Source organism: Parus major, linkage group LGE22 (assembly GCF_001522545.3).
Source record: "Parus major isolate Abel linkage group LGE22, Parus_major1.1, whole genome shotgun sequence".
NCBI lineage: Eukaryota > Metazoa > Chordata > Aves > Passeriformes > Paridae > Parus > Parus major.
Window position 1 is genome coordinate 26,204 of NC_031798.1, and position 14,273 is coordinate 40,476.

General features: G+C 51.4%; 2 protein-coding genes across 4 annotated transcripts; one reads left to right on the plus strand and one right to left on the minus strand.

The window, feature by feature from the left end:
• The first annotated feature begins 1,680 nt into the window (after positions 1-1,680).
• Positions 1,681-4,656, plus strand: LOC107215700 (interferon-induced protein with tetratricopeptide repeats 2-like). 2 transcript variants are annotated; one of them, XM_015652077.2, is made up of 2 exons: positions 1,681-1,814; positions 2,648-4,656. In XM_015652077.2, the coding sequence occupies exons 1-2, from the start codon at positions 1,753-1,755 to the stop codon at positions 4,017-4,019; spliced, it is 1,434 nt and encodes a 477-aa protein (XP_015507563.1). In that variant the 5' UTR covers positions 1,681-1,752; the 3' UTR covers positions 4,020-4,656. The 2 variants fall into 2 exon arrangements, with proteins under 2 accessions (XP_015507563.1, XP_015507564.1); XM_015652078.1 differs by having other exon boundaries at positions 1,690-1,814; positions 2,651-4,656.
• Positions 4,657-5,387: 731 nt separating this feature from the next.
• RACGAP1 (Rac GTPase activating protein 1) lies at positions 5,388-13,767 on the minus strand. 2 transcript variants are annotated; one of them, XM_015652080.1, is made up of 17 exons: positions 13,669-13,767; positions 12,440-12,528; positions 11,721-11,923; positions 11,266-11,402; positions 10,996-11,065; positions 10,732-10,785; positions 9,934-10,011; positions 9,698-9,815; positions 9,408-9,538; positions 8,821-8,985; positions 8,353-8,448; positions 7,958-8,156; positions 7,599-7,704; positions 7,209-7,341; positions 6,991-7,126; positions 6,668-6,776; positions 5,388-6,308 (listed from the first exon to the last, which is right to left on the minus strand). In XM_015652080.1, the coding sequence occupies exons 2-17, from the start codon at positions 12,522-12,524 to the stop codon at positions 6,233-6,235; spliced, it is 1,896 nt and encodes a 631-aa protein (XP_015507566.1). In that variant the 5' UTR covers positions 12,525-12,528; positions 13,669-13,767; the 3' UTR covers positions 5,388-6,232. The 2 variants fall into 2 exon arrangements, with proteins under 2 accessions (XP_015507566.1, XP_015507567.1); XM_015652081.3 differs by lacking the exon at positions 13,669-13,767 and adding an exon at positions 13,261-13,620.
• Between the last annotated feature and the right edge of the window lie 506 nt (positions 13,768-14,273).

The window sequence follows — 14,273 nt, forward strand, 5'->3', positions numbered from 1 at the left end:
GTCTGTTTTGCAGCTCACTCTGGTGGTTCAGAGCCCTTTCCTTGTGGCCCAGACCCAACTGAAGGAACTTTATAACAAACAGGTGGTTTTTTAGGCAAATAAAGCAGGATTTCCTTTCAATCAGCTCAGAATTCGATCAGTGTTATTTGATGCAACAGAATGTTTTGAAGCCAAGGACTGTTTTCAAACCACCAGCAAAAACATCAGTATTTTTTTTTTTCCTCTGCATCTTATTGCAGCTCTTTTGCTTTTCCTTCCCAACATTTATCTTTCACAACACCGAGCCTTGCCTGTACTTCCTGTTTGGCTGCTGGTTGGTACTTTTCTCATTTGCTGTTATTTTTGACTTCCATCCAAGCTTTGTATGATATTAATAGCTGTTGCACAGAACTGTAATCATCCTCAAACCAGCCCTAATATTAGCAGATGTAGCCAAGAGCTGTTGTCAAGGCCTGAGGGATTTAAGCAGTGAATTTTCTCCTCCATCCTGCCAATTTTGCCCCAGCCCAGGCAGCCAAAACATCTGCCCAGCACCCAACTCACACAGCCCCATCCTGGCCACCTCAGGCAAGAGAGAAGCAGCTTGGTGGAGCCCAAATGCACAGAAAGAGGCTGAAAGAAGATGCTGATGTGAGAATTCAAGAATTAGATGTTATTGGTTGACTAATTAATGCTTCAGTCTAATCAAGATAGAGCAATCACTCATTGTTCATCCAGCAGCGCTAACACTAATAGCCAAATTACTCATTTTCTTTTAAAGGTTGGCAGCAATAGAAAAAAATAAACACAGAGGATAAAAGCATCTACCCTGCTCCTCCAGCAGTAAATTCTCCTCCTTCCTTTGCTCTGCTGCAGTGACTCATCAGCATCCTGAGGGGGAAATAGTGATGGGTTTTTTCTTCTTTGCTGGCAGGAATATGATTTTAAGGCTGGTGGTTTCTTCCTTCTCAGTTTAGAGTTTACTTGAGGCTACTTTATTTTAATATATTTTTTACTATTCTCTCTACTGGAATCTTTCTTCCCAGGGCTGCAATCCCCCATTACACCCAGACACACCACGTGTACTGCATTTTACCTTTATTTTTTCTGTCATTTCCACTGCTTTCTGTCACCTGCCAAAGCCTCAGCAATGGATTCCTGGTGAGATGACGACACCCCTGGGGCCACCCCGAGCTCAGCATCCCGAGCTCTGTCAGCACTTCCTGCTCCTTAAGGAAGGATTTGGGATTTACCCCAGGGACACCACTGTCCCTCACACCAAACTGTGCAAACACACTTGCCATCCCCTTTTTTCTGGCTGGTTGCTGTGCCAGGCAGACGAGATAAACCCCAACAAAGCCACCAGGGCAGATCCAGATGAGTCCTGGGGACAAAGTCCTGCAGCCTTTGGCTCCTCACCGATCAAGGTGAAGCAGCATTTCCATTCTGATGGATCCTCCATCACCTCACACCAGGTGTAACCTCCTGACAGCTCTAACACCAAAGTCCTTTCCAGCAGGGAGAAGTCTCCAGGGGGGAGTTCAGACCCCGCTGCTCTGACCACAGGATTCCCTTCCTTGTCTATCCAGTGTCATTTTATGGAGGGAAGATGGACAGCAAGAAGACACTTTCTTTTCGTGGTTTAAGCTCTTTCAGTTTCGTTTCATCCTAGATAAGTGGTTTCATCTGACCCCACCCAGGAGAGAGCTTTCCTATTTAAGGCTCAGTCTGCCTTTCAGGTTACAGACTGTCCTGGCCAGGGTCTGATGCCACATGAGAGGTGCAGCCAAGCCATTGTCCCTCGACAGTGACGTGATATCCGCAGCAAAAATGAGGTGAGTGCCCAGCATCCCTCCTTGTCACAGAGACAGGGGGTGAGGGGACAAGGCTCAGCCCATCCTGCCTCAGAATCCCACCATGGTTAAGGCTGCACAGGGCCTCTGAAAGTTGTCTTGTCCTCTGACTGCATCCAGACAGCTTTGGAGTCTCTCTGAGGGTGGAGACTGCACAACCTGTCCAGGAAAGCTGTGCAAAGCCTCTCTTCTTCTCATGGTTAAGTTTCCTGATGTCCAGATGGAGCTTTCTAGGCTTGGTTGTGCCCTTCTTGCTCACTGGGCGCCACTAAAAAAGCCTGGCACTTCTTTGCACCCTCCCTTCAGTTATTTCCACAGCTCTAAAATCCTCCTGAGCCTTCTCTTCTCTAGTCTGAACAGTCTCAGCTCTCTCAGCCTTTCCTCATGGAAGAGACACTCCAGTCTAACACCTTCCTTACCTTGCTGGGCTCTTTTCTGAGCCATTTCTTCATCCTTCAGCTGAAGGCACAGCCCCTACTGATAGAAGGTGAAGAAGCTTTCAGTGTATGGGTGGGGCTGGCTCTGCTCTCCCTTTTTGCAGCCCATCCCAGGGCCTTTAGATAAGAGAGCAGCCCTGGCTCCAGGCACTGGTGACTGCACTCCTGCCCTGCTGCTCTCCAGTGGGAAGGCTCACTGAAAAATGGGCTGATTGGAACAACAATCTGGAGGGTCTTTAGTAGCCCGAGTGCAAAGGATGTGTTGAGCAACTGGAGAGAGTCTCCTCCTCCACCTCCCTTCCTCTTTTTCCCCCAGTCCATGTGGGCAGCCCAGGGTCCCACCCTTCCATAACATAATTCACCATTTCCCCTTTGCAGCAGGGAGCAGCTGAAGGAGAAGCTGGACGCCCTCCAGTGTCACTTCACCTGGGAGCTGGACGTTGACTCTCTCAGTCCTCGGCACGTCCTGCAGAAGTTGGATGTCGAGATCAAGCACACGGCCCACCAGAACCAGGTGGCTCTCCTGGGGCTCCAGGCATTCCTGCACCAGCTGGACAACCAGAGCACGGCAGCTCTGCAAAGCCTCCGAGCTGCTGAGGAGCGCAACAACCAGGAGGAGCAGCCGGCATCCACTGCCAGCTCTTTGGTCATCTATGGCAATTATGCTTGGATTCATTACCTCCAGGGCTCCTACCAGGAGGCTGAAACCTGCCTGCAACGAGCTCAGCAGCTCTGCCCAAGCCCTTGGGACGTGGGGCTGATCCCGCACATCCAGGCACACAAAGGCTGGTCCCTCCTGGTTATCAGAGCCCGCAATGGGCAGCGGGCAAGAGAGTGCTTCGAGGTGGCCTTGATGCTCGAACCAGAGAACAGATCTTTCCGTACTGGGCTTGGAATGGCTCTTTATTCCTCCTGGAATTTCTTCTGGCAACCTGATATGGCCAGCAAAGCCATAGCCCCGTTGGAAGAAATTATCAATGAGCAGCCAAATAACTACAGAGCCAAAATATATTTGGCCAGGCTACTTGGACAAGGAGATAGGGAAAAATCAATTGGCTTGGCTGAAGAATGTGCAGAGGGAAGCTCTGACCCCGAGGTCCTCAGACTATCGGTTTTTCTCAGGATGCCACAGTCGACAGAGCGAGCGCTCGAGATCGCCCAGCGAGCCGTGCAGCAGAACTCGGGTTACCACCTTCTCTACCAGGCCTTGGCCCAGTGCTACAAACAACACTGGCTTAAAGCAAAGCAGGAGGACAAGAATAATATACTGGATGCAGCCATCAGACACCTCCAGCAAATTGTTGAGGCGCATCCAGACCGTGACCTTACAATTGTCAGGCTGCAGCTGGCAGAGCTCATTGGTGCGAGGGATCCAGCACGGGAAGAAGAGATCTACAAGGAGCTGCAGGAGAAAATCGACACCCTGAGCCTCAGGTACCGTCAAGCCTTGAATCTCGCCTGGGGAAAGTTCTTCCTGTACCGGGGGAGATCACTGGAAAAGGCAAGAGCCAAGTTCATGGCTGCTTACAGCATTCCTGTGCAGACAGACCATAGGAAGGACTGTGGGCGCAGGCTGAGGAGGATGGCTCAGATCTACCAGCGCATCGGTGACCCCGACGCTGCCAACAACATCCACCGCTTCCTCCAAGAGGCCGACCGGCACCTGTACGGGGACTCTGCTGCGCTCAGTTTGGATGATGAGGATGACCCCATGCCAGAGAGAGCAGAGAATGATTTTTCCCAGGGCTAGAAGGGCAAAAGGAACTGTCTGGCTCTGCACAGCAGTGCCATCCCTCACATGGTGATTCTGCTGGCTCCTCACATCACCCCATTGCTCAGCCATCAAATCCAGGCCCACCCGTGGGTAACCAAGTGCCCAAACCTCAGCCACGCTGCTGTGTCCTGCTTCTCCCCCAGGGAATGAAAACAAGAGTGAAGAATTTGGCTTACGGGGTCTGAGCACAATCTTCAGCAGGTGTGGACCCTCCCTTGGAACTGCCACTGATCAGAACTGAACACTGATTAGGGCAATGTGAGAAATCAACTCGTTAATTAGAAGAATTCCACCATTAGCAACAAACCAGGAGGTGGATTCCTCCACAGGATCGGTGAGGAGCCGTGATGAGAGTGAAGTCCTTCAGGACAGGACACAGACAGCCCCTGCTCTGTCCAAATGCTTTTAACTCTGCTGATTAAGGAGCCCACAGAGGTGATTTTATCTACACTAATCCTCAGAAGCACACGCACGCCTGCCCCTGCCTGGATGTAAACCAGGAGCTTTCTTGTACTGGTTCCCACCAGGAATGACATTTTCATCCCTGTTTCTGGAGCCAAACTGTGGCTTTTAATATTCTTTGATCAATAAATATTTCTCTGTGTGAATTATCCTTGCTGGTGTCTTCTTGCAGCCTGAAGCATCCAGAGCATGGAATGCCAAAGATCTGCCCTCTCCTCACTGTTCTCACTCTCCATCCCCCATCCCAGCCCTTCCCACTTGGAATTTGTGCCCTTACCTGAAGGCACAGGTGGGCATCCCCCATCCCAGTCACTCCCCCAAGCACTGCCAGGGTCACCTCTGTGTACCTGAGTGGGGGTGGCCTCCTCAGGTGTCCCTCAGCAGGTGCCACCAACAGTGACCACGTTCCTGCTCCAGTGAGGAACAGGCAAGGACCTAGTCTGGGAGATGCTCCAGGAAAGGACCAAGTGTGCCCAAAACCAGAATTTGGGTAAGGAGAACACACCTTAGTGCCCCTCTGGTGCACACCTGGTGTGTTTGAGAACCCAGGGCCAGAAACACCCCCTTGCTCGGTGGCCCCAGCATCAGTGTACAAACACTTCACCCCCCAGACCTCACAACCAAGGGGAAAGAGAAACAGCCCAGGCCACCACAGCCACCCTGGGCTATTTCACCTCCCAGCACAAGAGCTGGGACCAAACCTGTCACCCTCCTTTGTCCCCTGGACACAGGAGCCACAGCCCAGGGCAGCAAAGTGGGCTGGGATCAGTCCTTGGGGCAGGAGCTCCTCAGAGATCAGCCCCTCAGCCTCCACTGAGGCCACACATGCCTGGCTGAAAATACACAGCACGAATTAAAACCATGAGCCAGAGCACACAAAACTGTGGGTTGTGTAAAACATCAGCATTTACTTCACTGCACAGTCAGGACAGTTTTCCAAAGCTCAATAAAAACAGCCACTTGATAATCTCCTGTGTGTTCCACAGGTGTCTTCACACAGGGCAAGGTCCCAGATCCTGGGAAAGCAGGACTTCCACCCCCACTGAACCACCCTCCTTCCCCTCACCAGCATGAGCAGCATTAACTCCTTTGGGCTCCCCAGGAATCCCTTTGGCTTTGTATCTACACCCTCCTCTACAGAATTCACCCCTGCAAACACATATATATAAATATATAAAATATAGTAGCAGGAAATGTTCCTTTGGAGAAGCCACAGTCCCTCGGGCAGTTCATTACAGAGAGGCTTTTGCCATCAGCCCAGTCCAACACTGCCATCCTCAGGATTGCAGCTGCACCACCAGCCAGGTGGGAAAGACTGTGCTGATGGAAAACCTGGATTCTGACAAAGTTCAGGCACTGCTGTGTCAACAACATCCTATGGAGTCCTAAAAACCCCAACCAACTGACCCTCATTTTGTGACTGCTCTACTTCACACAGGGAAAAAAACAGATGTTAGTTAAAATGCCAATTCTCTAGAGTTTCTTTAATGATTAGCACTGAACAAATCCTGCTCGTTACTGTTTTCACCAATACTACATTCAGCACAGCATTAGATAATAAAAATAAATTGCACTATAAAATCCCATTAAAAGTCTCAGTTAAGCTGAAAGATAAAAGGCAAAACATCATTTAATATAAGCTGCCAGGGGCCACAGAGACAACCTGTACTTCTTCCACATGTGAGCATTGCTGTGCAAATGCCAGGACAAGACCAACTCCCAGGTCTTCACTTCAGCATAGGAGAGGCAAAGAAGTTCCCCTGATGCCCAAACTGGGGTGTTGACTTGCTTTTGCTCCCAAATCTAATTCAAGAGAAACACAAGAACATCAGTATGGATTCTGATTCCATACTGATATCCTGTTGGTATAACATAGACCAAACATAACAAGGTATCATCCTCCTGCTGGACACAGAAGTTTAATACTCTCCCTCTTGCAGGGAACGTTCACCCAAATTTCACCCACCTCCCAAACTAAGTTCCTCTGTGTACACAGGAGGATGTTTGTTACCCATCAGGCAGCTGCTGCTCCCACAGCACAGATTAAGGGAGGGTTTAGTGAGCAGTAAATGCTGACTGCCCCCAAACATCTGCTCTCCTAGAGCACCCAAACCACCTGCAGTCATTCCAAACATGGCATGAGAGCACCCACGGGCACTTACTTGGGGGTGGTCTTGCTGAAGGTGGAGCGGACCCTCTGGGAGAGGGAGCTGGATGAGGGTGTCTTGGAGAGCTGCTGCTCTGGGGTGGTGAGAGGTCCCAGAATGCTCACTGCCAAAAGAGAGCAGCACAGTGTGGAGACAGCTCAAGTTTTTTCTTTGCCATGCAGGGAACATCAGGCATTCCCTGGCATCTGTCAAAAGCACTAGACAAATCTGGCATTTCCTGGCAGACTTTGCTTTTCCCTCTCCCTGTGTGAAGCTCTGAGAGCCTCCCAGGCTGCTGGGATTGCTGTTTTTAGTAAGGGAGGAAAAGGCAGGATTACCTTGAATCTCAGGTGTCCGTGGAGTGGAGTAGGCGTTGGTGTTCTCAATCACGTGTGCTGGGTCAATGTTCTCCTGCTCCACCATCATCATCTGGCTCCAGTAGTCCATGGGCAGCAGCAGGAGTCGCTCCACGACCTACAGACACCCCTGTGAGTCACTGATCACAGAATCATGGAATGGTTTGGGTTGGAAGAGAGAAAGTCACCAAGGTTTGTACCTTGGGCTGACGCTTCGTGTCCTGCAGGAGGGTCATGGGGTCAGGATCTGGGACCGCGTGGGCAACTATGGTGGGGCCAAAGACTTTGGCCAAATTGGAAATGTCCATTTTGGTGTCCGGGCTCTGAGCCACCCTGCAAGATAAGAAATTCAAAAAGAATGTAGCTTCACCCCTTCACTTGTGACACAAGTCCCCTGTCCCACACACACTTGGCCTCTGAGGGAGCAGAGGGTTTGTTCCAGAATTTGTTCATGCTCACAAGCAGTAACCAGACCCAATCAGAAAAAACACCCGTGGGGTAACCTTCCCCTTTCAGATCACAGAATGGTTTGGGTTGGGAAGAACCTTCAAAATCACCTGGTTCCAACCCCACTGTCCCTCAGAACGTACCTCTGCAGGTGGACCATGAGGAAAGCCAAGGTGTCCCTATTGGCCTGAGGCAGTTCTCCAATTGCTTGATACATAGCAGCAATGCTGTTGTCCTCATCCAAGATTTCTAGCAGGAAAAAATAATATTTAGACCTAAGAAAGCACTCCCAGAAGATGCAATATGCCCCTCACAGCCACAGCTACCCTGAAAAATAAGCCAGAAACTGCTCATGCTGTGCTAATAATCTTGTATCCTGCCCAGCTACAATTCAAGCACGAGGACTCCACAGAGCAGCAAGGCCTGCTGGCTCACTTGACAGCAAAACCACAAGCACTGAGCCTCAGGAAAGAGCTGGAGATGTCACACAGCAATTCCTCACCTGCAGCTTCCATGAAAGTCTTGTTTAACCGGAAAGTGAGGAGGGGCTCCTTCAGGCTGCGCAGGAAGTCCTTGAGAAGGCCGCAGATGGCGTGGATATCGTCCACTTTACTGAGCAAAGGAATGTTCTTTCCTCTAAGAAACTTCTCTTTCAGTTCCCTCACAGTCTTCTCACAGCCAGAGACGCGGTAAATGCCTGTCTGTTGGCACAAAGCTTGGCTCAGAGGAGGAGGTCAACTGATTTTCTTCCATCCCCACCTTCTCTCCACACCTCAGTCACTCACTGAGCAGCACAGTCCATATCATAAATACAGGATATTTGGGTTAAAAATTTGTGCTTCCCTACCAGCACAACCCATTTCATTAGCACTGTTTCACACTTCATTTTCCTCTTACCTCATGCAGCCCTCGTTGCTCAATCTCATTAACACAGTGCACGATGATGGAAGGGATCATTGGAGGAGTAGAAGGGACAAAATCCATCAAGGTGCCCTAAAAGGAAGAAGGGAAAGTAAAAAAAAAAAAGACTGATTCAGTCACCAAGACATGGAAAATACTCTCTCAGGAATTCACAGCAAGATCTATGGTCTGAAAACAAGAATTGTTGCTCTTCTCAGGACTGATGAAGAAACATCACATCCATCAGCACAACGCTGCATCGCCTGCCCAGAGCTGCCACCTTCCCCACTCAACGCCCTCCTACCATCACACCCCTACACCCCCTCCCTGCTTGTGGAATGATGCATTAGCGAGCTCATTTGCATGTTATTATGCAGCTCTGAGCAACAGGAGCTTTTGCTGGGGAAGGCAGCCCTGGAGCTGAGAGAGTCCCCAAGCCAAGGTGGGCCCAGGGCACAGACCCACCTCGCCGATGCGGACCGGAGTGCCCGTCAGCGTGGGGATGCAGGGCAGAGGACAGCGCTCCCGGCACTCCGGGTGAGTCACCACCCTGCAGTCTCTGCACTTCAGAGAGATCTTCCCAAACTTGACTCTCTTTCCACATGGAACACATGATTCTGGCTTGATAACCTGGTGATGCAGAGCACACAGATGGGAGAGATTAGTGCAGTGTGGTAACTCGGCAGGAATTAAACTGGGTAACAGTTCCCTGATCCATGCAGGTATTGACCCGAGACATAGCCATAGAATCATGGAATAGCCTGAACTGGAGGAGACCCACAGAGATCATCAGTCCAGCTCCTGCATAGGCACCCCATCAATCCTGCCCTGTGCATCCCTTGGGGCATTGTCCAAATGTTCCTGGAGCTCTGGCAGCCTTGGGGCTGTGCCCATTCCCCAGGGAGCCTGGGCAGTGCACGACCGCCCCTCTGGGAGAACCTTTTCCCAATATCCAACCTAAACCTCCCTTGACACAGCTGTTAGCCTCTTATCACACACATTTCAAGATGGAAGGAGATGCTTTTCCAAGCTCCTCCTGCCTGTAGACCCACCGTCTTTGAAACAAAGTCGTGCAGCCTCACTCCCCCGTTGTGCTGCGGGGTGCTGGAGCCATCGGTGTCTGATTTGGACTCCAGCTGCTTACTGCCTATGCTGGACTCGCTGTTCCAGGGTTGCAAAGGACCTGGAAGACACAAGAGAACGAGGCTGACTGGCTGGAATAACCCTCTGCCCCCAAAAGCACAGCTATCATAAACCAGAAGCAGCTCCCAGGTCCTGGAATAACGAACATTTCAGGATAGGCCAGGTAGTTGTGTCAGGACAGGATGGAGATTGAACCTACCGCTCTTCCTCCGGCTCCTCCGAGGGTAAGGCACAGTCTGGATGGTAGAAATGGCTTCAATTGGGCCACCATCATTGGGGACCATCACAGTGGTCTTTGCTACTATGGATTCATTAGCCTGGAATGACAAATACACCAGTGACAGGAGAGCTGACAGAACACAGGAGTGCCAGTGGCCCTGGAAACAGGCAGGAACCGTGGCCAAGCGCACACAAACCCAGCTGTGACCACCATACCTGGTCTGCTGTGTTGCTAATGGATCTGGATTTCTTCTGAGGAGCTGGGGGGCCTTCAGCAAACTTCCTGGAAGAGCGCTGGAAAGAGAGCACATTCTTGTTTAGGAGCAGGAATGCTCTTCACTTGGCATGACACTGGTTCAGCGTGACTAGGAGGACTGAACGCTTCGTGCATCTGTGGTGTGTGCAGACAAGTCCTCCAGAGGTACCTCTGCTTTGTGGCAACCTTCGAGGTGCCAGGAAGAACTAGAAAACCTCTTTCAGATAATTTTCCTAGCCAGCTTTATAATTCAGTTCAGAAAAAGAAAGCTAGCCTAAGAAAAGAGGACAAAAAACCCCAACAAACCCACAAACTACACACACAAAAAACAGCAACTAAGCAAATCCCAGACTCTTCCCAGTTCCTCTAGGTGATGGTTTAAGGCTCTTTCCCACCTGTATCTTCTGCAGATTAAAGCAGAACAAGCACCAGCTCCTTTACAGCATAGAAAAATGTTAACTTTCCCCTTATGTCACCATTTTCCCCTAATCTGGGAGCTGTTAATAATCTCCAAGTGTTTTCTAGCAAACCCCAGACTGTAACACCACAAGATATACAGAAACTCCACTTATTTTCGGTAGACAAACAATGGCATCAGACCTAAATTTCAATCTAAACCCTCACAGCACATCCATGCAAGGTCTGACTGCTCAGTGGCTCAGAGGTCACTACAGGTGGCTGTGAGGTGACAGATGGTGGCATTGTGGCAGCCAGGGGGAACAGTGGAAACTGTGTGACAAGGAACAATTGAACAATACCCGCTTCTCTCTCCTCTTCAGCCTGACAGCTTTCACCACCGAGGAATTCCAGTCCTGGGGGAAATACATTGGTTAATGGTAAATACCACACAGCCCCTGGCCAGGGCTTTCATCAAATTCTAGCCAACAGCACACCCGGGAAATGCAAATCAGCTCAGCCAGGTTAATATCCCAGTAATCTAAACACAAAGGGTCTCTGGAGATCAACCCCCTCCCCTCAGGCTTTACAGGGGAGAAGAACTTCAGAACGTGGAGTTACATTACCAGTGAGTCATCGGTCTTGTCAAAGCTGATGTCTGACAGAATTGAGCCAGATTCATCTATTGTAGACAGCCTAAAAAACAAAAATTAGAAGCAGCTTGTATCAGTTTGGCTTTCAGTCAGTCACGGTTCCAGAACAATCTCACTGACTCAGAAGAGCCGTATTTTAAAGTGGAACAAAAAGGAAAACTGTTGACATGGGTGCGGAATGTGTCACAGAGGCCGACAGCTGGATTGATGCCTGACACCTCAAATAAAAAGCTGTTTCCTTACCTTTTGTTGCCTGCATTTCCCAGAGAAGTCTGTGGCCTGTTCAGGAAGGCGAGGACAGACTTCTGCTCCTCGCTGAGCTGGATGCTGCCCGAGGCATCACACATGAGCAGCTCCCGAATCAGCTGGATTTGCCGCTCCTGTGAGCACAGATAACATCAGCAGCTGGACACTCTGTGTTTAATTACTGTAAGACCCCAAGTGTTTGAGATACCAGAGATAAGCTCTCAGAACTTGTGTCAGTGGGCTGCTAATGCTTGTAGGAAGGTAATGGCAGCTCAGACAGGTAATGGCAGCTCAGTCTCCTTTCCCAGATCAAAGCAGAAGGCTGCTCCAAGAAGCTGAACCAATTCCTTGCTTTTTTTTCCCTTTTCTCCCCAAGAGTGCCACTGATCAATGCAGTTAAATGGCCTTGTCTCCACCCTCCCAACAGCTGATGGATAACAGGAATTACTCACCAGCTTCTCACAGTCCATCTCAGCTTTTTGTCGCCGTTTGATCTCCACATCCACCTGATTGCGGGCGTGTTTCAGCTTCACGTCCAGGGCACTGCGCTCAGCTTCTGTCTTCATGAGGAGATCTTTGTACCTGCCGAGCTCGTGCTCTGTTTTCTGCCATTCCCTCCGGTACTCCTCAAAGTTCTTTGCTAACTGGATAAACTCTGGAGAGAGAACACGTGAAGCTTTAGCTGGGCAAGCAGAGGAGACAGCAGGAATCGGTTCACACAGAATCCCAGGATTCCTGAGGCTGGAAAAGATATCTAAGATCACCGAGTCCAATCTGTGCCAAATCCCCACCTTGTCACCCAGCCCAGAGCTCCGAGTGCCACGTCCAGTCATTCCTTGGACACTTCCAAGGATGGGGATCCCAAACCTCCCTGGGCAGCCCTCTCCAATCCCTGACTGCCCTTTCCATGAAGAAATTCTTCCTCTTGATGCCCAACCTGCTCCCAGCTGAGGTGTGGAGAACCCAGCCACACGAGATCCACTTTTCAGACCTGTCAGCACCAGCCAGAAGAGCTGGAACATGAGACATTGCACAAGCAGCACAGTTTGTTACGAGCAGAATGTGGCCCTGCATAGAAATTCAGCTGGGACTCGATGTTTCTCCATAAAGGAAAAACCCAGATTGGGCTGGTTTTAGCATCTTCAGCAGATTCTTGAGGAACAAAACTCACGGCATTCGTTTCCTTCGCTCAGAAGCTCGGCCTGGCGCGTGAGCTGCTCGTACAGACCCCGCAGGTTCACCATGGCAATCTCCATCCTCCTGCCAAAAAAACACAGCTAATGACAGCCCAGCCCTTCCCTCCCACCTCCGAGCAGAAACCAGCCCAAAGAGAAGAGAACCAGCCTCAGAGTTACTGGTTGTAATGCTTTCAGGCGTGTTCGAGAAGCTGCACGAACAAAACTCATGTTTTATGGAGATCTATGCATCTCCTTTTTTCCATTGGGAATGAAAATCCACAGCTCTCCACAGTTTATGGATAAGAGAGCTTTGGAGAGAGGCAGATCTGCCCACCTTAGTGTTTCCACTATCCTCCAGCACAGCACTGAGGGTCAGAACCCAAGGCAAGATGAGGGATCCCAAGTCCTTCCCAGCAGAAAGGATACAGAACAAAGCCCATGCCCTGTCTACAAATATCTTGGTACTATATAGGCCACAAAAAACCTGCAAGTTTTCAGCACTTTGTAAGATAAAAATAGGAGCAACATTCCGGGGAATTTTAATACAGTTTTAAATTTAGCTGCATTTTAAGTTACAGCTCCTCCTGCAAATAGCTGTTAAAATTCAACCAGTCAGCACATTTCTCTCAAACAGCAGCAACAACGGCATAAACAGAGGCAGCGAAGGGGAAAGTCTCCAGCTCAGCAAGACAGAAATGACTTCACTAATGCGAGAGGTGGCTGGGGCAGGCAGGGCAGGGAAATGCGCTGGTGCTGGAAAGCTTGGGAGAGGTGCCAGGAGGGATCACAACAAGCACAGAAGGCTTTGAGGTACCTGTTTCACAAGTACAGACTTCACAGGCACACCGATACCCTCAGTACTTTCTCTATCAGGCGGACTGGGCCGTGTGGAAGAGCTCTGCCCTTGCCCTGCGAACTCAGAGCACGGGGCAGGCCCAGCTCGGTGCCTCAATTACCAGCACCAGCATCACCATCCCCACGCCCACCGAGACCCCCGAGGCGGGGAGGTGGGCTTCGACCCCCGAGGCCGCGACCCCCGAGGCCGGGAGATGGGTCTCGATCCCCAAGACGAGCGACCGGGGCTCCGATAACCCTGAGGAATGGGCCTGGGCGGCTCCGGGATCCGCCGCTCCCCTCAGCCTTCCGGATCCCCCGCACTTCCCTGAGCGCCCGCTTCCTCCCAGCTCGCCGCCAGCCCTCCTCCGCCCATCCCTGCACTCACCTGAGCCCCTCCAGGTTCCCCTCAGGGTCCCTCAGCGGAGCGCCCCCAGGTTCCCCTCAGGGTCCCTCAGCGGAGCGCCCCCAGGTTCCCCTCAGGGTCCCTCACCCGGAGCTCAGAGGCGCGCGCATCCCCAACCGCCCCGCGCTCCGGTTTGAATCCGCGCCTCCAGCCAATCCCCGCGCGGTCCGGCCCCACCGATGTGTGTCATTGGCTGGGCGCAGCGGGATGCTGAAGCCGGCGCGCCGCCATGTTTGCTGAGGATGGGCCCCCCCGTTCTCTAGGGCCGTTCTTGGGGCGCGGCCGCGCGCGCGCTGAAGCCGCCCGGGCGCCATCTTTGGTGCTGGCCGCTGGTGCCAGACCGCGTTGCGTAGGAACGGGGACTCCGTGAGGGCCCGGGACCCCCCAGGCCTGGGCCTGCTCCTTGTCCAGCGCTCCAGAGGGGCTGAACTGGGCAGGAAAATCCCTCCTCAGGCCGAGCCCTGGCTCTCATTTCCAGCAAAAACACTGGCACAGGGCTCGTGAGGGCCTGAGCCCCCCGCCGTGGTTCTGCAAAGGTCCCTGCAAGGGGCTGGCTGCAGCCGGGTGAGGGTTGAGATTCACCGCGA